We start from the raw sequence: 24056 nt of genomic DNA on the forward strand, positions 1-24056 counted from the left end.
GAATTTATAAATTAGTCATTCCTCAAGAAAAGTAAAATTCTTAATGAGGTGTAGATAGTTGACCGTAGATTAATGATTGGAGAAGTTTGTCGGGGGGTGCGGTCAGCAAAGAACAACATAAATAAACAAAACCATATTAAAAGATGATCACCAATATCTTCTAAAATTCTTGTATTCAGAGTGTTTTCAAGTCACATTATATTGTTTTCACTTTTAAAAATCTTTTTATTATTTATGTGGCCATCTAAAAGTTTTTTTGTTTTTTTTTTTCATTTTTCTGGTTAATAAGTTCTTTCAATAGAAAACAATATTTGAATAGTCAAAATTTCATTCCCTGTCTGTGTCCTGGCCCGACTTCGACGTTCTGAATGAGGTTTTTGCTGTAGAAAATGGGTTTTATTATTTTATTTGTTATTAAAATTGTTTATTTGTTACCTAAAGTTGTAAATATAATTATGAATAAAACACCAAAGTTGATGGCAACACTGCTTCAGACCATGGGACAGCTAGGCTGCTTCCTTTGTTTGGGCTGATTGCTTAGAGAGCCCATTAGTACAACACATACTCTTTGTCCTTTGGTTGTAAAACCCTTCCACAAGAGTTTGCAGTTTCATTGCACCTTGGTATTCAGATAGAGATTCAGTCTCAGAGGTTTCCTAAATTTTAAGTAATTTCTATCAAAAATCAAGAAACAAATATGATTGTCTAGACCTTTCCTATTTGTTTATTTCTGTGGAATATCCTTTGAAGATGACTTAAATAAAACTGTATCATGATCTTGAAGAAATCAGAGAATTTCTGCAAGAGTTAGAAGTTGAAAGTTTCGAATTTTAAAAGAAAAGATACACATTTGTCAAACCATGGATAGGCCCTTCAAGGAGACGATACAACAGGTTTTTGGGTGGCACATCTACCTTGAATGCTCATCCAACATTCAAGTGCTGCTTGATAAAAATTCTAGATGTGCTCTCTGCAAGAAGGAAAAAGACAGGAATATCAAAAGTATTTATGAATTGTACCAATCAAATATTCATATATATAATATATGAATTGATGACCATACATCTGTATAATGTATTGAATGATGAAGAGTATTAAATGAAAACTTTCAAAGATTTTGATAGGCTGCATTTTAGTTTTTAATCTACAAATACCAATAGGTTTATGTGCTGTTCAGTAATCTTGATTTTTTTTTTTTTTAAATTATCTGAGAAAGGAAAAGGAAAATTTTTAAGACAGTTATAGTAATTATTTTTGTTCTGTTAAGAATAAACATTTGATTTTTAAATAGTTTTTATTGCACTAAAATATTCCTTAGAGTGTACTGAAGCGATTTATTGGTTTTAAATTTCATTGGATTTTAATGCATCTGAGAAAAAATAAGCTTGGGGTCCTCCTGACCCTAAGTGTTGGTTGAGGTATTAAACTAATGGAGTCGTTCTAGAGTTAAAGGCACGTGACTAATGAGACGTTATTGGTTTGATTACCTGAGATATATAGACTGTTTCCTGGCCTAATTTGTCCCAGTATCGGACGAACCTCATTAATTAGCTGAGGAGGGGGGCTTTTATCATATGTATACTATTAATGATACTTTTACTGTTTCAGTGGCTGTTGCTATTGCAGTTCCAAATATTGGACCATTCATCTCTTTAGTCGGTGCAGTCTGTTTGTCAACACTAGGTCTCATGTTCCCTTCATTCATCGAGCTTGTTGTACTTTGGGAGTCTGGCCTTGGCCGTTTCAACTGGATTCTATGGAAAAACCTTTTTATTATTTCTTTTGGAGTTCTTGGTTTTGTTACCGGAACAATTACAAGCTTACATGAAATGTCAGCATCTAAATAAGGAAACATCCAGCCAGTTGTTCCATTCATTTTATTTATTTGTTCATTTTTTTAAAAATAAAAATAATAATCTTGCAAGTCCTATTTTGTCACAACAGTTTAAAGTGTGAAATATCTAGTGATATTACACAAGTTCTTAAATAAGAGATGTTTAGTTTTTAGCATTCTTTGTGATTTTTGTTGTGTAAAAATAGATTTGAGTATCTTGAATACTTAGTCATATGTAGAGATGATTTTAGTATATTATCATTAAAATAATTGTAAAAATTATTAACTTATTTTTTTAAATGTATAGAAAAACATATGTTGTAAAGCTAGGCATCTCAAGAATGTATAAGTGCAGCAATTTCTTTTTAAACTCATTCACCATAAAATTTCTGACCAGTAACTCAATAACACATTCCATTAATGCAAAACTAAAAATGAATCAACTTGTTTATGGAAATCAAAACTTTTGCTGCACTCATACAGTTTTTTTTTTTTTTTAACAAGTTTATAGTATTTTATGTAAGATTAAGGTCTGTCTCAAAGATAGTTCCTTAGCAGTCACAGTATTTTTTTTAATAATTTATAAGTAAGTCAAGTGTGGTCTAGTCCTCTCTAGGCACCACAGGAAAATGTTGATGTTGTGGTTTTGTGATATTCTTAAATTAAGATTATTGCAATTACCGTATAAGTGTACAGTATGATTGAAATGTAGCTGAAGTATTAATAAAAGTTACTAAGGAAGAGGGGTTAGAGCAAAAATTGTTCACTTGTTTTTATTTAAATAAGGATTCCTATTTTAGGTTATGTTATTTGAACAAAATTGAACTAATTCTTGCAGAATATTTATGAATATAAATGAATAGTTTATAGTACTGCTGCCTTATATGCATATCACAGGCTGTGAATGCTAATTAAGGCAAGGAGTAGGAAAAGAAGCCATATTTGAAATTGTTTCATTACATTTTAGATTTGAGAATAGGATATTTAGAAACCTTTTATGGGAAAAGTAGATGTATTAAATTTGGTGCTTTCCTCCCCTCTATTTATGTACTGTAACCTGAAAATTATAGACATAATTTAAGGTCACAATGAAATCCTATTACTTTATTTATTTTTATAATAATTATTTTATGTATTTATTTTATTTTAATTTTTTTTTGGCTGTAGAGAGCATACATACTACACATCATTGTGATGTATGTGTTTGTTATGTGTTAACTGGTTTATAATAATTTTGTATATAGTTTTATTTGGAATTGTTAATTTGATTTGTATGATTAGTATTATACACAAAGTAGTTGTGATTTAACATAATCCTTAGTCTTCCTTGTCTCAGAGTTGCCGAGTATTTTTTTTTATTCACAGGATAAAAAGTTCAACACACAAATGGGTTATAAAAAAAAGAAGTAAATTTGTAAATTTTCTGAAAATTGCTCCTAATTAATTTACAATTATTTGCTGATAATAGAAAATAAAAAAAGTGTGAAGACTGATTGAGGAAATTGATAGAATTGTATAAAATATATTTTGATATTTGTTGTAGAAATATTATTCAAAACTTTAAAAAAAAAAAATCATTTCCCTTGTTAAATTAAATTATTAAAAAAAAAATTAAATTACTGTATAAAATCTTTTCTGAGACAGGTATTATTTATTAATATAAATGAATCATAGTGAGACTATTTATAGTGAATTGTGTAATATTTTGTGAATTTATATCTCTGTAAAACTTTACATAGTTTTATTTTGTGTTATGACTATTTAAAAAATAAATTCATAAAAAAAAAAAAAAAAAAAATTAAAAATATTAATAAAATATACAAAGTAATGAAATAGTGACAATAAACCTAATTTGAGAGATGTCATAATTAGTGTTTTATGATCGTCAACTAAAAATATTAAATAAAGTAATTTTTTCATAATGTTTATAGTTTTTATAATGTTCATAAAGTTTTACATTATTTTGTGGCTACTAAGGAAGTTTTTAAATAGAAGAAATGTAGAACACTGGAGTGGTTATGATGTAAATTCAACAAACTTAAATTATAACTTTTAATTTTTTTTTGTAATAGATTATGTTTTCAATTAAGAACAACTATTTTTATCTCTCAAACTTTTTTATTTTCTCCTTACTATATTTCCATTAATTTAATTATATATTTATATAGCAGAATAAATTGCATGTTGTAATGTGTAGTTTCAGTCATGTTATGTTCCTTGTATAGTCTTGGTTTTTAATGTGAAATTTTTCCTTTTTTATATTACAAATAAAATATAACAAAAATCTTTTGTGAATTATTTCCTTCATATCCTTCACCTGTTTCTGTAGTAAAATCATAAGTGTTGTAATTATCAATAGGTGAAAATTACCTTCTATTGTAATCATCTACTTTTTACATAATTTATTGTTATATATATGTCCTAGTTTGTTTGTTATTATTTTATTTTTCTGTTTTTTTTTGTTTTTTGTTTTTTTTTAAATTTTACTCCTTGTATTCTGACAATCCAATACATGATAATCACATCAAAAACTTTTTATTAAATTTAGAGTGGTTAGTCAACAGCTACCAATGAGTAAAAATAGTAAAAAATAAAATAAAATAAATTTTGAAAATTATGAAAAATTGCCACAATAGTTTTGAATACTAATAGAAATTAGTGACACCTAAGACAAACTAAGATAATTAATATAAAATGTATACGAGTCGAACTTGAATGGAGAAGTGTTCTATCAAAAGTTAATACATCCACTTCTCATATACCTGTAAGGGCTTGTTGAAAAATTAAAATTTCACATCTAAAAATTATTTGATTTACTTCAAAACTTAAATTTTCCTCTTTTCAATGAAAATTTAACTGATCTACATGATATGTTCCTATACTAATTTCTAGAAGTGTATATATATTGACTTTTAAAAGGATGCTCTTTTATTGCAATGTAATGATGAAATATCTAGAAGATCCTTTAAATCAGTTTGATTACAGAAAAGAAAAAAAAATTGGGGGCAAAGCTAAAAAGTAGTACCATATTTATAAAACAATAAGTTATGAAAAAATAAAACAAACCTAAACGAAATTATAGTTCTATTCTCAAATACAGTTGGTATAAAGCCAAAGTGGTGTATCACAGGATAGTTTTCTATTTTCTGTATAATGTTAAAAAGACGTTACTGAATATTATTACAGCACTAATTCAATATACAAAATTATCAATTGATTTACCTACATAGAAATGAAAAATTAGCAGCTGCCTTATATCTGCAACCATAATTCAAACAGGATGTTCTCAAAAATTTACAGATGTGCCACCCTGGCTTCATAGTAAATAATTCATTTAAATTTTTTAAAAAATCCAAGGATTTCTGCTGTAAGCTCATTATTTTTTTTTTTAATTAGCTAAAATATACATAAAATTAAGGTCTAAAAATAACTATTAATTTATTTATAAATAGTTTCAATTACAAATTAAAATTTAGTTTTATAAAGTTAACGTTTCATGACAGTAGTTTTACTTCTGCAACATTTACTGTCAGGCATCACACTATACCTTGTGCAGCATTATTGTCATCGCAGTGTATGCTGTCATATTATATATTTTTCATCATTGCTGTGGCTGTGATAGTTTCTACCATGCCTGTAAAGTGATAGTAGCTTTACATCCATTACAAGTATTATCAACTGTCAGTCAAGACCTAGTGTGACTTTTTAGATTTTTTAATTTATAAAATAAACACTAAACTAGAACTTATTCAAAGAACAATTTTTAATTAACAGCTGTACAATCATTTTTATGAAGTGATCTTTTTAAATTAAAATAATTTCATTACAGTTACCACTTAATTTTAAAAATAATAATTCTTTTATAACAGTCTGCCATTAAATTTTAAAAATAATTCTTTCATAACAGTCAGCCATTAATTTTTAAAATCAAGGAATGATTTGAGGTGAGAGACAATGGAAAGAAATTGTGACACAACATGCACAAAATCCCCTAGTCATTGGTTAAAAAAAAAGAATCTAGGGACTGTAAAACAAGTTTCCTAATAAAATAACAGAGAATATATTGAATGGAAAAAATAAGTAATAAAATAAATAGCAAAAACAAAATTGAATATGCATAAATTAAATAACTAACTTAATTTAAAACAGAAAAGAACAATAATTTAAATATTTCTTAAGTATCTCTAATATCTGTATAGGTGAATCATGTTAAAAAAAAGAAAAAAAAAAAAGGATAAATCTGAAGTACTATCTAAGAGATGAAGTTTAGGTACAGTAGAGAGATAAAACTCCAAGCTTCATGGGTCTGAAAAACTCGGACAAAAAGAGGAGTGGACAAATGTTCAGTTCTTATAGGAGACCTTAACGTCAGGAATGAGCCTAGATACATGAAGTAAAAGGAAATAATAGAGTTGGGAAAACTATAAATCAAAATCCACTTTTTTCAAAATAAAGTGATGTGAATGAAATGATCAACTACTGTGGTCATGTCAGAGGAAATCGAGAGGACGACTTGCCCTCTTTTCTTTTCTACACTCCTAAATTTATTTACCAGCTGAATATGATTATACAATTAGATCTACATATAGGCAGTGCAAAAGTACAGGCACATTTGGAGTACTGGGTTTGTGTTCAAACACAAATATGTAATGAAATTGTTAGAGAAAAGGGTTAAAACATGAATAAACAAAAACGAAAGTAGTTATAAATACTTAATTAAATTTTATTTTATAAAATGATATTAATAATACTGCACAACTGTATATTTCAATACTATTCACAATATTACAATAGTGCTATAAATACTACTAGTAATAATATTCACAATATTATTAACAATAAACATTTTTGGTATTTTTAATTTATTTCAAAACATTCTTCGATAATTTTGAAAAGCTGTGATTATCACTGATATCATGATATTATAATAGATTTGAACACTTATCTGTACAATTTATAGATAAATATTTTTAAAAAATTGATTCATAAGTAGTTTATATTTTAAGTGATTATAAGTATCCATCCTATTTGGTTTATCTATACATATGTTCAGAGTTATAAATTACCAGATGATGCTATTTAATTCAGATACTTTAATCTGATTTCAAACATTACACAATATATACTACAGCATAATACTTGTTACAACTAAAGTAAAAGAATACTTAAAAACTAGTGGGATTCTGAATTTGTCAATAGCCTGAAAGATCAGGATTTTAAGTCAAACAAAATTTACCTAAGTTATAACAAGTTCTCGATTTTTCACACATAAAATTAACTATGTTGTACACATAATAAACCTAGTGCCTTTAATAAAAGCCATCAAATATATGGTATTTATAATACTCACTATAAACATACAAATGTGATTTAAATTTTCATGTCAATTTTTATTTTTAATCACACTCTAGATTTATTTCTAATAACATTAAAACACAAGTGTTGTGCATGAATACATAAGTGAAAAGAAAAGAAAAAAATAATAAAATTTTGAAAAACGTATCATTGAAATTGTCTATAGAATATAAATAAAGAAGTCACTTTTGGAAGATTCTAAATTGAAAGTCACAAGTCAAGATCTAACAAACCTGTAAACACTTTACCCAGTTTAGCCAAACCTTGATCTGGATTTGAACCGGCTCCGTAGTTGAATCAACGTTGTTAAAGTGATGCCCTAACACACTCAAATAATACATATTTCTTAGATATTTTAGAAAACAATGTTATAAAGTGCCAACTTTTCACAAGTTAACAAAATAACTCATAACTAATTTTGCTTCCTATTCATAATATAAAATAACTCATAATTAATTTTGCTTCCTATTCAATCTTTTTACGCATATTGGAAGTTTGAGTGAAAATTATGGAATTAATTTCAATAAAATCTTTATTTATAATGGTGATGGTTTGGTGAACACAAAACCTAATGGGTTTGACAAAATCTGAATATTTCTTAACTTTCTCAGATTAATGAAATTTTCGTACCTTTCACTGTTTGTAGACACTTTCTGGATATCATTTACAATAATTATATCAAATGGACAACTATTTACTCAAAATTGTATTTAATTATAAGGATTAGTGATAAAAATTTTGGTCCTGAATTTGGTGAAAATTCTAAAATCTGTAATAAATCCTACGTCAAAAGTTTGAACTTTTCATTTAGAATCTTCTAAAAATAACCTAATTATATTTATTTTTAATTTGAATTATGTATTTTTAATAAATAAATAAAGATTAAATTGAAAAGATATATAATGAAAAGAACTTTTAAAATACTGTGTCAAATCAGTTAGTTAGTTCAATAAACAATTAACCAAAAATTATCACAAGAGCAACTTCTTTTTATATATTAGATGCTATTGTATTTTCAATTTACAGCTTATAGTTAACTAAACTATTTTTTCTTTTACCTCGCATGTTTTTGTAATTTTTGTTCTTTTCGAATTCTCTTTCTTGTCCATAAAAAATACAATTATTACATATAAAAAGATTAAACTTGCTGCTACACCAACCAAAAATCTTAAAACTAGTGGGATTCTGCTTTGTCAATGTTCCTGAATGATCAGGAAATAATTAATCAAATTAAGGGCAGGAGAGAGATCAGCAAGTATAGGATATCATCTAACAATATATCTCCTTAGTTGGAACATCCACATATAACAAAAATGGAAAGGCTGTACCTCAGGTTAACTAATACAGTGACATGTCATATATTTCCTATTAATCTAAGCCTCAGAAAAATAAGTGACATGATAAAAGAAGAAGTGTACGAGGTAACCATGACCATACCTCTATTTAAGATGAGGGATAGGTAAAAACAGCCAAATATAATGTAAAATAATATGTGAATGGCCCTTTTTGGATTTCTACGATTTCTATTAATTCTTATAAGTGTATCTACAAATATTGTGTAATAATAGTATATTATTTTAAGTACTGTACATATATTAGAAAAATGGGATTCTCAAATACAGTTTTGAACTATATCATAAATAGTAATATCACATCATAATTATATAATACCATTTTTATACTAAAATATACAACACACAAACAACTATTTACAATAGAATTTAAAAAATCTACAAAATATGCTCTAATAATGCCTATTAACAATTGAGGCTACTAAGAATAACAATTTTAAGTACTAGAACATAAGATGAAGAACATTTATAATAAATGACCCAAGGCCCCATACATTTTTTTAAAAAATGTTTACCTCAATAATTTAGTAATAATTTTTTTTTTTTATTAATAAGAGTTATTCATAATAATATTATTTTAGAAAACTTTGAATAAGCTATTTTCAAAGAAAATAATAAATCAATTTTTTCAACCTCTGGAAACTTAGTTTAGAAGTCTACTACTCAATGGGAGGGCAGCTGAACATCTCATAACAAATAATACTTTCAAGTTTATGAATTACTATTAATGCATATTAATATTCCTTTCTTCTTTTGAGCCTTTAAGTCGTTTTCCTTCAACACTGTGCGGTATACTGTAGAAAATATATATCAACCCACCTAAAAAGAAATTACTTAACTTAATATAATACAAAATAAGGGAAGTAACATGACAAAAATAAACAACATACTAACAACCACACATTTGTGTTCAGTTAGTATTGGTTTAGAACTGCCAACAGATAAATATTTGTGCTCTTCACATTTTTAATAATTAAAGAATAAAACTTTCAACCTTCAGATTCAATAATTAACTCTGATTTAAGATTGTATATATTAAAATTTTATTGATTTGACATAAATACTTTGTTCAATTAACTTTGGACAGTTTAATTTTTATTTAACAAAGCACAAATATAAGTATATAAAGATGTTATATGTTAGGGTAATTAAATTAATATATATCTAATACAAATTCTAGAACGAAAGCTGAGTTTGTAGATTATATAGTACTATTTCTATGAATTTTTGTTTACCACCTAGTTTGCTGATATTTACATTTCCTTTCATTTTGCCTATCATTATTTTGTTCCTTTTTATAATAATAATAGTGTGAATTAAATGTAATAGCTGAAAAAAGTTACAGGAACACACAACGCTGTGAATATCAACATTTGCTATTTCCTTTGTTTACCAAGCATTTAGACAAGTCTTGGATTAGTGGAAAGTGGCAAACGTATAGATCCGGCATTAGATAAGAAAACAATATTTGATTTTTCATGAGAAATAAAAATATCTATCTTACTTATTAATATTGTTTTCTGTCCTTTTTATATTAAAAATAAAGTAAAGACATTTACAAAGACATATTAATTAATTAAAGAAAAACTGAGCGTACAGTACAGTACTAGGAATTAGTTCCGCCACGTGTTACAACACTTGGTGTTCTTGATTGGAATGAAAAAGTCAAGAGGTACAAAAAGAAAAGATGAAAGAACCTCAGCTAAGTGCAGTATTAGGCATAAAATAGCTGAAGATGGTAAGCAAGTTTCACTACCTGAAAGAAAACTAGATACCTGGAATATGGCCCTAGTGATTCATGCTCTTCAATAATTTCACAGTAAAATTTTAGCAATCATATTTAATATTAGAAAAATGACACAATCCATCTGTGACTTCATTTTTGTTCTATAATTTTAACATTTTTTTATTTATTTTAGAAGATTACACAACACTGAATTAAGGGACCTACACCTGGTAAATATAATTCAAGTTATAACATTGAGGCGTATAAGATGGGCGTGTAAGGTTCCAGGGCTTAGTAATGAACGGATCCTTAGAATGTTAATAAGCACTGAACCAACGGGTAAACGTCCGAAGGGTAGACCAAAACATAGATGGGAGGATTGGATTAAAACTAATTTAGTGGAATTGGGTTTGGAGGGGCATCACTGGAAGGATGTATTTAGAGGGCGATTGGTTGTATCGGTATCAAACCTTCAGGTTCGTTAGACCTTGATTATTATTATTATTTACTAATTTTAAGATTACACTCTTTTTTTATTTTGCTCGATTAAAAAAAAAAAAGAATTTTATGATGTAAGCAAAATCAATGATAATTTTCACAATAAGGTTTTATAAATTATGCCTACACACAAAACACTATTTCAAGTGGTGTAAAAAGTCAATTATAAATTATGGAACATTTTACTTACCAAGTATTATCCAGATAGAAAATCGAATCCAGGTGTGGACATCAAGTTTCATCATGAGGTACACATTTATAAATATACTTATACATGGAAGAAATGGAATTAATGGAACCTGGAAAATAATGTTTATTTAGATTTTATAATTTTCTCTAATAATACAGGTAAAAATCTAGTCAAGACTATGAAACCTCTACTTCGCATAATCTCTATATTTGGACTAAAATTACTGTTTGATCATCATTCAATATTAGATTTACTAAAAACTGTATAGAGACATTAAAAAATCTAATTTAATGGTCAATATTCATGACAAAAAAATGTATTGAACATTTTTTAGATGTTTTTCTTTTTCTTCTTCAAAACCTAAATGACTCTATTACTATTCTATGATAAACAAAGTGAAATTAATTTGATAGAATATTGTCCTCACTTGTTAAATTAAATGTGATTTAGTTAAATTATACATGAAATCAGTAAAGTATTATTTAATTAAACATATTTTAATTATGATTCTTAAAATAGAATCTAACAATATTGGTACATTTATTAGTTTTATATCAGAACATATATAATGAAAAACATGAAATTAGAATATATGTCTTTTCTATTTTATCTAATTAATATTTATCTTATAAAAATATAAATTACGAACTGAATTATAGATACCTTAAAAAACAAATTGGGTAGATGTTGAGGTTGTAATGACATTACAATGACTGGGAGGCAAGTTAAGGAAAGTAGAAGATAAAAAACATAGATACTCCACGAATCATTGCCTATAGTATCTTCAAATATTGCTAGCCATAATGTTGTAATGAATGTCATAACACCTGAAAGAAAAATTGAGATGATTTACAATGGGGTCTTTCTGAAAACTGATATGCAAAATTAAAATTTGTTACCATTGTAATCAAACTTACAAAATAATAGTGTTGAAACTTCAGCGATTTGGGTAGTTCCTTTATCTGGAGTAGAGAGTCTATTATAATTAACAACTAGTCCCAGTGATTGTCCAAATGTTGCTTTCTCTTTAATAATCGTTTTAGGCTCATAAAGAGCTGGTTTTGGGTCTCTGTATCTGTTGGAAGAAAAAAAAAATTTTGAGTATTTGTTTTCACGATAGTATGTGTCTCCAAGATTTTAGTCCAGTTCTCTGAACAAAATGATTTTGAATATCCCACCAATTAAAGAAACACAATATTTGCAACTCTTGGCGGATTCTATCTAAGTATTTTCCCATGTGCAGTTTGTTGTGAAATTTAGAGAAGGGTTTTATAAACAAAGCAAAAATTATATGTTTCCATTAATAGATGCCAAGGCAACTGTGTTCAGAACAAAGAAACATGCCTGTTTCTTTGTTTTCAGCAGTGTCCTAGTGTCACCATTTACTGTTTTATGTACAAATTAAATAATAAAACTTCTTTTCTACAACACATTTTCCCTTCCATTTGTTTTCCAATCCAAATATGAAGTATGAAGAGGAACTTTCATAAACAAAAGTGCTTTTTTTTTTTTTTTTTTTTAATTTTACAGTCCTCTGGCAAGTTTCCTTCATCACAAGTAAGTTCATGTTCTAATTTCTTCTTTTGACTGATTAGATATAGGCTGATATGTAGAGCTAAAATTTCTATGTTATCCCAATATTTAAAAATTAAAACTGTTTGAATTCATAGTCTTTTGTAAATGTTAGTTTTCGAAGTTCAACAATGTTTTCAAGCTTTACAGATAAAGAAAATCGTATTTAGAAAAAAATACTATTTTTTTTTTTCAAAATGGCTTGTCACATACTTGCTCCAAGTATCGTTTTTAAGTATCATTCATTCTCATCTAATCTTCCATTAGATATAAATTTGAATGTATGCCCACTTCACGAATGTTCTCATATAATAAAAATGTAAGAAAAAAATCTTAAATAAAGTGTACTTCAAATTGAGCCATTTTAGTAGTAAGGTTACTACATGAAAATAAAACGATACTAAAAGAGAATATGGAAATATCTAACACTATTTTTAAAATTTCATTTATCTGGTTAAGAGATGAATATTTGTACCAGCACACTTCTCACCATAACACTAGATCTTTAATGAATCCCAATCTGTTTTTTCTTTGTAGTCTTTTAATATACTTTAGCCTCTATATCTTTATCTATGTATTTTAATAAACAAAGGAGGAAGTTTATTGAACCATATCCCTCCCTAATGTCTTGAAAATTTGTAGTTTGTAATAATAATAGTGGAATTCTGACTACTAAGATGTGATTCTGTTATACATTGGACCTTCGCTATGACACAGCTCATTATACAGATATTGATAAAACTAGTTATGGTTCAAATCTCTGGCTAGTCTTAAAATAACTTGATTATATTATATTTGTTTTGTTTCCCCACACTGTAGAACAAAAAATAATTGAAAAAATTAAATGCATTGGCAACAAACTATATAACAAACCTTTGATTTGTTAATATCTTTGTCTTAATAAAGCATCTTTTATTATCTACTAATGTGTACAGTTCTTCCAGTGATTTTTTTCTGCCCCTATTATAGCACAGTAACATCAGTGGTTTAAAGAGAAAATGATGGTGGTAATCATATCTTAATCAGAAGCAGTGTACTGACTTGTGACTACAGCATTAAATATGGATTTCAATCACTTCAGAATGGATTAAACAGTGACAGATTTGATAATTATTACAAGAAAACTTAGGTACAAAATAATGCTAACATATTTTATTTAGTTGTTTATACATTAAATCACCTTAATAAGAGAACACAGAGAGAGACAATGGTATAAGCGAGAAGTGTTCCAATAGACATCATGTCTATCAATTGGTCAAGTTTAAATATTGCAGACATTACACCTGAAAACATTATATTTATGTTTAATATAAATAAAATGAAATTATCCTCCAACTGACACAAGGATTAGTAGTCGCTATGTGACAACATTATTTACACATTATCATGCAGAACAGGAAATATTATCATATGCAAAACTAAACCAAGAAATGATGTCAAAGAAAAAAAATATTCAAAACTACTACTTTTTCTTAACTGCGGGATAACAAACTAAGAGCTGATGTATAAAAGTTACATCCTTTGTATTATTAAACACCTAATTATGTATACCAAAAGACAAAAGTTCTCCGTAGTAATGGAAGTAATTACAGATTGTTTTGTTTCAAAGGGAATATACATACACACACATATATATATATATATTAGATTTTTGGAAGGTTTCATTTCTGGGTTGGCCATTCAGTGGAAGATGCCATAATTATACACCATGCCAAGGAAGCAATCAATACTGAGTCTAAAATAGTTGTCCAAGGTTATAGCAAAAATTTATATAAAAGTACTTTTAACCTAGTGCAATGAATGATACTGTAATTAATTTGAGAACAAATATAAACAGATATATTTAGAACAAGGTTGGTCAAAACTTAGTGGGGCATGGTATAGTATTCTTTATGCAAAATAGTTCTTTCTACATAAAACTTATAAAAATAAGTTTCCAGAATTTTCATTAGAAAATACGAAAAGTGAAAGGCAGGAGGAGTTATCTGACAAAAACTAAAGTGAACTAATTGTTCTAAAATTCTAATATTAATTGAAACAGTTGGTGAATGCAATGGTAGGGTTTTTTAATCTCTTTGACATTACTGCAATGCATTGGGTCTTTTTAAAATAAATGATTTAATTTTTTTTTTAAATAGTGGCATGTCTTGTGGTTTTTATTAAATAAAGTTATAGTAGCAGTAGCTAAAGTACTTTGTTGATACTATATAATAAACCAATCTGTGTGACACATGTTACCCATATGATGAATGATATAACTGCTAGTACTGGAGTAACATGCTTACCTCAAGGTTCAAGAACAAAAAGTATAAGAATTGAAAAAACAAACACACAAATAAAAAATAGATTAATTTGAAAACATCAAAAAGCCAAACTAACTACATAACATTTAAAAAACAAGCAATAATCACTACAACAGAATTATTGCCAAGCAGCATGCTGAAATTATAAAAAAAGTGCTCACAAAACTTATAACCATTATATGATTCAAAAACTCAACACACAAAAATACAAAATACCAAAATCTTTTACTATTCTTTTTTTTCCAAAACTCAAAAATGGAATCATCCAAAAATATTTTTTAAAAAAATCTTTAAAAAGTTGAAGAGAAAAAAAGACAGGGAAGAAAAAAAGTTTGAAACCCACAACGTGTTGAGCACAGTGCGACATTAAAGCTCTTGACGACCAAATATTCTGAATTTTTCATCGCCCCTGGCAACGTATGAAATTCCAGTTTTGCCTCCCAGTTGTTTAGTGGGAGGATGATCACTGCCAACCTGATATTATCCCAGCGATGAATGTAGATATCAAAGGTGTCTTCGTCTTAGGATGGACTTTGGCAAAACTCGCAAACAGAAGCCCATCGCCAGCCATCGCGTACAGCATTCTTGGCATAGGAAACATCGAACCGAGTAAACTGAAAAACAATTCTAAATAATTGGTATTTTATATAGAAATTACTTTTATATTAAATAATTTTATTGAAATATAATCAATAATTTAACTATCAATTATTGAGAACATCAAACATAGAATAGATGCTGAAATGTTTTAAAGAATATTGAAAGGTAAACCACCTTTTAACTTCCAGTTATGATGGGAATGAGAACAATTTAAAGAAGGAAATATCATTTCATCACATTCTTGGTTTACAAGAATGATTTTCTGCTACAATACAAGTAAAGATGGGTAAAGCCAACTTTTTATGACATTAAATATAATGCATAAATATCTTAGGTCTTAAGAACAGATATCTATGGAACAAATTAATTTATTTTGTCATTGGTACTTCGGTGTCATAAGTTGAGATACTATGAAGTTATGAAGCTTTAGCAATTGTTGAGCTTTAAATCTTAACCCTGACGAGGGCAACAGTGAATTAGTAAAAATTTAATGTTAAATTGTTAATTACAAATTATTATGAAGTAGTAATTTTTAGTGACATACATTGATAATTATTTATATTGGAAAGAAAATAGATTCCCCTTCACCTAAAGAATAAAATTATTTACATAAGAAATATCATTGAGAAACATGCTTAATATTTACATATTTATATAAGTATTCATTAACATGAACAAGGAAATATTAAAATTAATTGGAAACCACCACTTTCTTATAACCCAAGTGCATAATTAGTTTAAGAATTATATATTTCGAAGCAATTATCAGCTATCAATGAGGTTGAATGCTAATAATGAATTAAATTTTGTTAGGGCGTAGCAAAATCATATATGACAGACCTGCAAAGATGCCAGAGAGAACAGTCGCAACTATTGGGGTTTGTGTGTAATCTGATACATATGACAGGAACTTGGGGAGGAGCCCATCTGCTGACATTGCCCATAGAATCCTCGGCAATGGAAACACAGCCCCAAGGAGGCTGATGGATCAGAGCAATATTTATTATCTCTATATGTCAACTTATACTGATACTCATAAGAAATAAAATATTTTATCCATCTTGATAGTGTGAAGTGATATTGTATTTTTGATTTATTTCATAGATTTGAATCTGGATGCTTCATTAATTAATTCAAAATATAAACCATTAACTCCAGTTTTACAGTTACAATTTTATACCTTTTTTAATTTGAAACCATCATATTGAATAAAAATATATTGATAGAGTAAAATGTAGGTTTTTTTAAAACATTATTACATATACTAACACTATTCTGAATTTTAATCATGGAACTAAAATTATATATTTAAACTCATGAGAATATTTGTAATCTGAATAGGAGCTTCAATATCCAGAATCTGAAATTAATCTAATTGACCAGTTTTATAAATTGCTGTTAGCACCAAAGAAATACTTATCGCAGAAATATTTTAGTTAGTCCCTTAGAAATATTTATCTTAAATATATATATAAAAATTATATCTAATATAATATTTAAGTCTTAAATATTCTCAATAAAATAAAAAGATGATTTCAGCCTTGAATTGAAAATAAAAAAAAATAAAAAATTGATTTCATCCTGCTATTAGACCTGGTTGATTGAACATGAGCATTTCGCCATTTAGTTTTTAGCAGTTTTGTTAGAATATATACTATTTTAATATATATTGTATACAAATACTAATTGGAATACATAAAATAAGAGGGCCTAAATTGATTTAAGTTAGTATAATAAAGAGTTACAATTTTAAGTGCTAAACATGAATGAAAAAATGAGTGTTTTCCATGAGAATTGTTGTCAGTAAAAAAAGTGTTACTTCTTATAGATCCAAAAAAAAAAAGAGTGATACCATTAAATAAGTTAAAGTAACAAAAAAAGAAGTTAAAATTACACGTATCTTTACCATCATACCAAGAGCAATATGTTAAAAACCCTGGGTGTCGGTACTAGGTATTTTTAAGCATGAGAAAGGTCAATATTCTTACTCAGAAAATAAATTTCCTCTTTCATAGATCTAGGAAACAACACAAATGGAAAAAACACCAACAAAAAATTAAAGAAAAAATACATAGGATTGTTATCTCTAAGTATGAGCAGAATGCTCAAAACACAACCAACATTGGGGTAATATTTAGGAAGTTTACTGAAAAAGAATATACTTAACAATAAATGAAAAGGTATCTTTGGCAAATAATATTCAATTTCATTTGAGAAATAGTTATCATAAATATACCATAAAAATAAAAATAAATAAATAAGTTAATAGGGTTTACCTAGTACAAAGAGCGAATACTGCTCCAAATGACACAATAGTTCCAACAGTGTCAAAACCTACTTGCCTGAAAGCAACAACAAGTGGTGCATCTTCATTCTGTCAAGGAAAACAAAATATCTGATAATACTTTTCTCTTTAAGCACTTATTTTTAGTTATTTTTATACACTTTTATAGATAAGAATTAAAAATAGTTTTAATGGATTGATAATAAGAGCTAGAAATATACATTTTTATAATTTATAATATATAAATTTGTAATGTACCTGTAAGTAGTAAGGAACCATCATAGTAATTACAGTTGAAATTCCAAAATAACAAAGGAAAATTACTAGGAGTGATATTACGATGGCAAGAGGAATATGCCTTTGTGGATTTTTCGCTTCCTCACCTAGAAAAATAATCTTGTTAGTATCAAGTTAAACAATTCATTAAAATTTTCAGGGATGAAAACATATTCTTATAATTAAAAGAGTTTACTAATTAATGTTTACAATTAAAGATTAGAACATAAATTAAGAGTAAACACAAAACAAGAAATAAAATGTAAATAATTAAATTAAAATAATTTAATTATTTATGTTAACAGGTGTAGATGCAAGAGTTTTCTGAATGGAGTGTTTAGTGAAAAATACCTGACTCCTCTACCAAGTTTCATTATTTTTTATAGACATCACTAACAATCCACAAATATGTTTAAGGAAATATGCAATAACATCCCGCCTTTTAAAAGAAATTCTTGAGAAGATTTGAACAAGTTACTGTTTGAAATTTAATAACATAGACCATGAAGGATGTGCATCTTTATTCATTGTACGATTTGATGTATGTTAGAACAATAAATTGTAATCCCTAGTGTCATCTTAATGTTTATACCACTAATTGTGTATTTGTAGCTTTCGGTGACCTGTTTATGTTTATATCAAAGAATAAAGTTATTTTTCTTTTCATTTGATTTGCTTATATTTTATCTGAATGTCTGATCCAATAATATCAATTATCAAACATAATTATTTATTAGATTTCTAGAGTATATGAGGGAACGAAGAAGAAAAGCCCAAAAAAATAGAACAACAAACAATTATAGTACTCTTAAAAATACTGCAATTAAATACTTTATAAACAGATTAAAAACTTGTTTAACAATATACAGTGTACTATAACTTATAGTATCAAACCACACCCACTTTTTAAAGAAAAAATGATCAATATCTTGAATAAATCTTAGTATTAATTCCATGTATTGGATTACAGCTGATAAAAAAAAGCTTAATTTGTAAAATTTGATAATTTTTAGGAACTAAAAAAGGAGTGGGCTTACAATTATTTGCCCAGAGTGCTATAAACCATAAATCTGGGCCAGATTTATAAATTAATATAAAAATAAAAGACAAACATGAAGATTAGTTTATTATTTATATCTAATTAACCATGAAGTAAAAATATATAACAGTCTGTTTCTCAAAATGTCTTAAAAGATTATTTCAACAGGCTTAGTGTTAGTGTGATGATAGTTGAGAGAACAAACTTTTATGTGGCTTTATATTAATAATTAAACCCATAAAACATACCCGTAGTTGCCACACAATCAAATCCAATAAAGCCGAAGAAACATTTTGCAGCACCTGACATCACTCCAGATATTCCAAAAGGCATGAATCCACCTTCTCCTGCATTCTTGTCTTTAGGAATCTGATCCTTTGGAATTTTCCAATTAGCTACATCCACTAATATAAATGAAAACAATATTATTAGAGTAAAATAAAAAATAATATTAATTTTGGTCAATATATTCCACATCTACAATTAAAGTGACATAATTCAAATGATCTGTTTAAGTTCATAAGTGGTAACATTACCACCTTAGTTAAATTTCTCTTTTCTTTCTTAGAGGTTTTTTTTTACTTAAATTTCAGACATTTCAGTAAAAATTACACTCTGTAGTACTGGTACTGGTATTTGGTGGAGGGAACAAGTCTGGCAAGTGGGCCTGTGGGTTCTTTTTGCCAACCCCTGACGGCTACCTAGGTTGTCGCCGCATACTAACCAAGGTAGGAGTGTCTAGATTCATTCCTCGGGACCGCCGAAAAATGAATGTTTAACTGCCCCAGGTGGGAATCGAACCCACAACGTTCCGAACCGAGCATACTGGGACCTGCGCCCCAACCCGCACGGCCGTCACGTCCCTACACTCTGTAGTAAGCAGAAAGGTTATTTTAAGTTATTCCAATATGTGAAAGACATAACAACATTTGAAACAAACGAAAAATTATAATTTTTATATTTGAAAGTTTAATTAAGGAGGGCAGTGTTACATGCATTTACCTTGCCCTCTGATAGAATAATGACATGCATAGTGTGATTTAGAAGTGAGAGTGTACCGTAGCATCATTATACTTCTGGGGCAGTGATATGATTTTTCTTTATATAAAGTGCTAAAAATAATATTTGATTATGAGGTTTGAATTTTCTTTTTTTTAAGCGTGTACTTGCTTACACCACATGTACCAGAAAGTTATCAAGGAGTACTGCCTTGAGGTAATCAAAATAAAAAGAATTGATATAATAGACTATAATTTTTGAAACTTTTTTACTGAATAGTACCAAATTTGGAGAATGACCTCAATCAAAACCAAGCATCTTTCTGGATGAGGTGGGCATTTCAGTACCATTTTTGTGATTTTATACCAGAAATGTAAGGCATAGTGATATATGGTACATTTATTTGAAATATAGACATATTATTGCCACCTAGAAAACCAAAAAAAGACTTTTAGGCTGGACTTAAAAAGTAAATATTTTATTAAGGAGTAGATTAGAAAGTACTTAGAATTTTGGAAGAAGCATATTGAAGCTAAAGCATATTTTGATCAATAAATAAATTATGAAGGAGATGGTTAGGGGTGTGGTCACAAGATAGCAAAGAATAGTTCACAACTATTTGTTTGCCAAAGTTTCGCCCTGCTTTGTAGAGCTTCGCCAGGGCTAAAAAGATACAAAAACAACTACAAATATTTTGACATAGTAGGATAGAGAGATAAAAAAGGTAAATTAAGGTAGGGTTAAAATTATGTAAATATAAGTGAAAAGAAAATTATATACGAATGAAAAACATAAAATTATTATTATAAAATAGGCAATGGTAAAAATATAAAAAAAAAAAATACACAAACTATTAGGTTAAAAATGAACAGGAGACATAACATCTAAAAATAAACAAGTAGAAATGAAAAAAACAAAATTTAACACAACATTTAATTTCCTTCATAATTTGAAATAATATGGTCATTTATTTATATACATAATAAATAAATCGGTATATTTTTCATTTTTATTCTGTCAATAACACCATAAAAACTGAAATTGAATTTTCATTTATTATTAAAATTGAGGATATGGCAATCAGACATCCTAATTCCAATTTTTTTTTTTTAGAAGCTATCAATAAAATAATTTAATTTAAAACAGGTTTACAGGTTTATAGATATCCTTTGAGAAAATGGAGTTAATGAGAACAGATAGAAACTTTCAAAAAGAAAAGAGTAGAGACAAAGTACGGGAGAATTAAAGTAACAAATAAATTAAAATATCCGGGGGAGATTATATGTAGCAATGGGTCAGAGAAAGAAAGCATGAAAGGAAAAAGAACTAAATTGGAAAGACTAAGCTGTTTTATTTTTTATTCATATATTTAAAGGAGCCTGTTAAAAAACACAAAGATAAGACATGACAATATGGTCATTAAATTGGTGATATTGTACGGAATGGAAACCACTTCTTTCCCCAGCCTAAGGAAAATTTTAGGAATAGAAAGAAGAATACTAAGAAGAATTTATGACCCAAAGAAGACACAGGAAGGCTATAGGTTGAGAAATAATAAATAATAATAATGAGAAATAAAAAATAAAGAATAATAAATAAAAAATAAGGAAATATACAAAGAGGTAAATGTGTTTCAATCTTTTTGTCAGACTTTGGTAATGTTTAAACCAGTAGATTGGGATGTCCAGGAAGAAAGTCATGAAAAGTTTTCTATGAATGGAATATGGTCTGGGTGCGGTCAAATAAAACTGAAATAGTAAATTAATGGGTGTACTATTTTTATTTGAGACAACATTGCACCCCAAGTTGCAGGGCTAAAAAAGATACAAACACTTGACATAGTTACAAAAAAAACATTAGTGGAAAGTTTTCTACTGTTTTTTTAATTAGGTCAGTCACAAATGGTATATCCAGGTCCTTGCGTAATGATTTCTTTGTGATGTTAAAGGGTCTGTGAGTGATGTATGGGAGGAATTTCGATTAAAAGTTCTGAATGGACTCAAGGTGAGATTTTTTGCAGGAACCCTATACCTGAGTGGTGTAAGCAGCATATTGCATATTTTAAGTTTGTTAGTAAGCGATAATTTACTTTTATGATATAGCAGTCACCGAAGTAAGGAAAGCCAGTGATTCATTCCTTTTTTTAAAGTTGTCACATGTGATTATAGGTCAATTATCTTTTTATCGTAAGTTCCAAGTATTTTGTCTCTATTAAGGTGATGGGACATTTTAAAATGTTAATTGAGAGCAAAAATAGGCGTGGGAGTGACGGACCCACCCTACGATAACCACGTCAGGAAACGTGCGATGTACTTTAAGAAATACATCGAGGTCTTGGAGCACCACGGTCTGTCACACCAATGATGAAGAAAAAAATTGAGGGCAGTTTAAACGTCTAAGTGTAAATGTAACCTGATTTGATTTTTCTTTGTTAATTTTTGTTCACCATTTATCAAACCAATTTTGTTATAAATTTAAATGAGTAAATATAGTGAGTAGCTGTGGTCGGGTTGGTATCCATGGAAAGTTGGTATCATCCATGTAAGTTGCGAGCAATGTGTTGTTAGTGTAATGTTGGAAGTGTTTATAGAATACAGAACTGGTCCTAAAATACTACCCTGCAGCACCCCTGAGACGATGAAGGGTGACTTTTTAGTTCATCATGCCTGCATGTTGATTACTAGACTGCAGTTTGTACGATCTTAGTGAGTGTATCTACAGCATTGTCGATATTATACATGTACAATATTAGTCTTCAAGCAAGTATTAAGATTAATTTTATTATTTATAATGTTATGAAATTTGCTTAGCAATAATGGTCCAAGAAATAACATAGGTATATGATTAGATGTGTTATTGATGTCTTGGGAGAGACAGGATAACAGCTGAGTGACCAGATGAGTGCTCATTTCAAATAGAGATGTGGTGGTGTTGCTTGCTGAAGCAAGAAGTAATAAAGTCAAGAAGTTCCAATTGTCGGTGTATGTCTGTCAGCTAATATGTAGGTTCAAATGGGAGTAGGCAGTTATAGTTAAGATCTAAACATATACTAACAAGAGCAAATCTTTCAAGTAGGGATGTTTGATATTAAAGTTTCCATCACATAAGGATTAAAATAAAAATAACAACATGGAAAAACACATCTCCCAAAAACTCAAAGAATTTTAAATACACTTACATTTAAAATAATTCTGAATAATTATAACTTGAAATATTAAAGAGTATGTGATGGTAATTTCAGGAAGTGCACTATAACTAGTAATAAGATAAAAGGAACAAAATATAAATAGGATTATTCCGAAATATATTAGATGCTAAAAAGTTAAATACAATAAAATTTTTAGTAAATTATGAAATATAATACTATATCTGACAAGATAAATGTTGTTGTATAAACATCTTTTGAAGTAATTTAAATTATCATATATTAATGGTTTTAGATAAATTTGTTAAAATGAGTTATCATATCTAGTTACATCTTAATAGGTGATATCAATTGTTAAAATTTGAAAATCGGGACAAGGCCCTGAAATATAAGCTATATTTAGCAATATACTAGTTTTTAACTAATATAAATTGGCAAATTCTTAATTGAATGTGTAGGTTATTTCAATACGCATGCTTTTACTCATCTTTCTTATTTTTTTGTTTCTTTAATATTTTAATGAAATATAATAAATTTTAAATATTTCATTACTTATGAAACATATATGATACTTACTATTGAAGAGACCAGCTACAATGACAATAATGACAGTAAGCAAGTTCAGACCAGTAAAGAGATTGTTCATCCAGGCTGACTCTTTTACACCATAAGCCAAAAGTCCTTAAAAAATAAAGTTATAAATATTATGAACAACTTAATAATATTTGCCTGTTTTTCTAATGAGATTCGTCTTTAAATTATAAAATGGCAATCAAAATCTCTGTTAGAACTTCATCAAACCCATAAATTGTAAAAAATAAAACTATATTGTGAAATTTGTTTATTATTTAATTTTCAAATAATTTTATTTTTTATGCTTTAC

General features: G+C 27.8%; 2 protein-coding genes across 10 annotated transcripts in view; one reads left to right on the forward strand and one right to left on the reverse strand.

Moving 5' to 3' along the window:
• Positions 1 to 3936, forward strand: part of LOC106686805 (proton-coupled amino acid transporter-like protein pathetic) — a 125536-nt gene extending 121600 nt beyond the window's left edge. For all 8 annotated transcript variants that reach the window (XM_014430334.3, XM_014430332.3, XM_014430335.3 and 5 more), the window contains one exon: positions 1609 to 3936. In XM_014430334.3, coding sequence (XP_014285820.1) covers positions 1609 to 1847 — 239 coding nt within the window. In that variant the 3' untranslated portion in view covers positions 1848 to 3936. The remainder of the gene's footprint in view (positions 1 to 1608) is intronic.
• A 1319-nt stretch (positions 3937 to 5255) lies between these two features.
• The window catches only part of LOC106686806 (cationic amino acid transporter 2), a 104070-nt gene continuing 85269 nt past the window's right edge, over positions 5256 to 24056 (reverse strand). Inside the window, exons 5-14 of one of the 2 annotated variants that reach the window (XM_014430338.2) lie at positions 23750 to 23854; positions 19278 to 19433; positions 17973 to 18097; positions 17707 to 17804; positions 15305 to 15444; positions 13708 to 13810; positions 11873 to 12030; positions 11619 to 11782; positions 10956 to 11064; positions 5256 to 9360 (exon numbers count right to left, since the gene is read on the reverse strand). In XM_014430338.2, the coding sequence (XP_014285824.1) occupies positions 9266 to 9360; positions 10956 to 11064; positions 11619 to 11782; positions 11873 to 12030; positions 13708 to 13810; positions 15305 to 15444; positions 17707 to 17804; positions 17973 to 18097; positions 19278 to 19433; positions 23750 to 23854 (1253 nt within the window). In that variant the 3' untranslated portion in view covers positions 5256 to 9265. Of the gene's footprint in view, positions 9361 to 10955; positions 11065 to 11618; positions 11783 to 11872; positions 12031 to 13707; positions 13811 to 15304; positions 15445 to 16270; positions 16411 to 17706; positions 17805 to 17972; positions 18098 to 19277; positions 19434 to 23749; positions 23855 to 24056 lie in introns of both variants that reach the window. The other variant, XM_014430339.2, reaches the window with a different exon arrangement.

Source organism: Halyomorpha halys, unplaced genomic scaffold (genome assembly GCF_000696795.3).
Source record: "Halyomorpha halys isolate HHAL.00 unplaced genomic scaffold, Hhal_1.1 Scaffold878.1, whole genome shotgun sequence".
In the NCBI taxonomy this organism is placed as follows: Eukaryota; Metazoa; Arthropoda; class Insecta; order Hemiptera; family Pentatomidae; genus Halyomorpha; species Halyomorpha halys.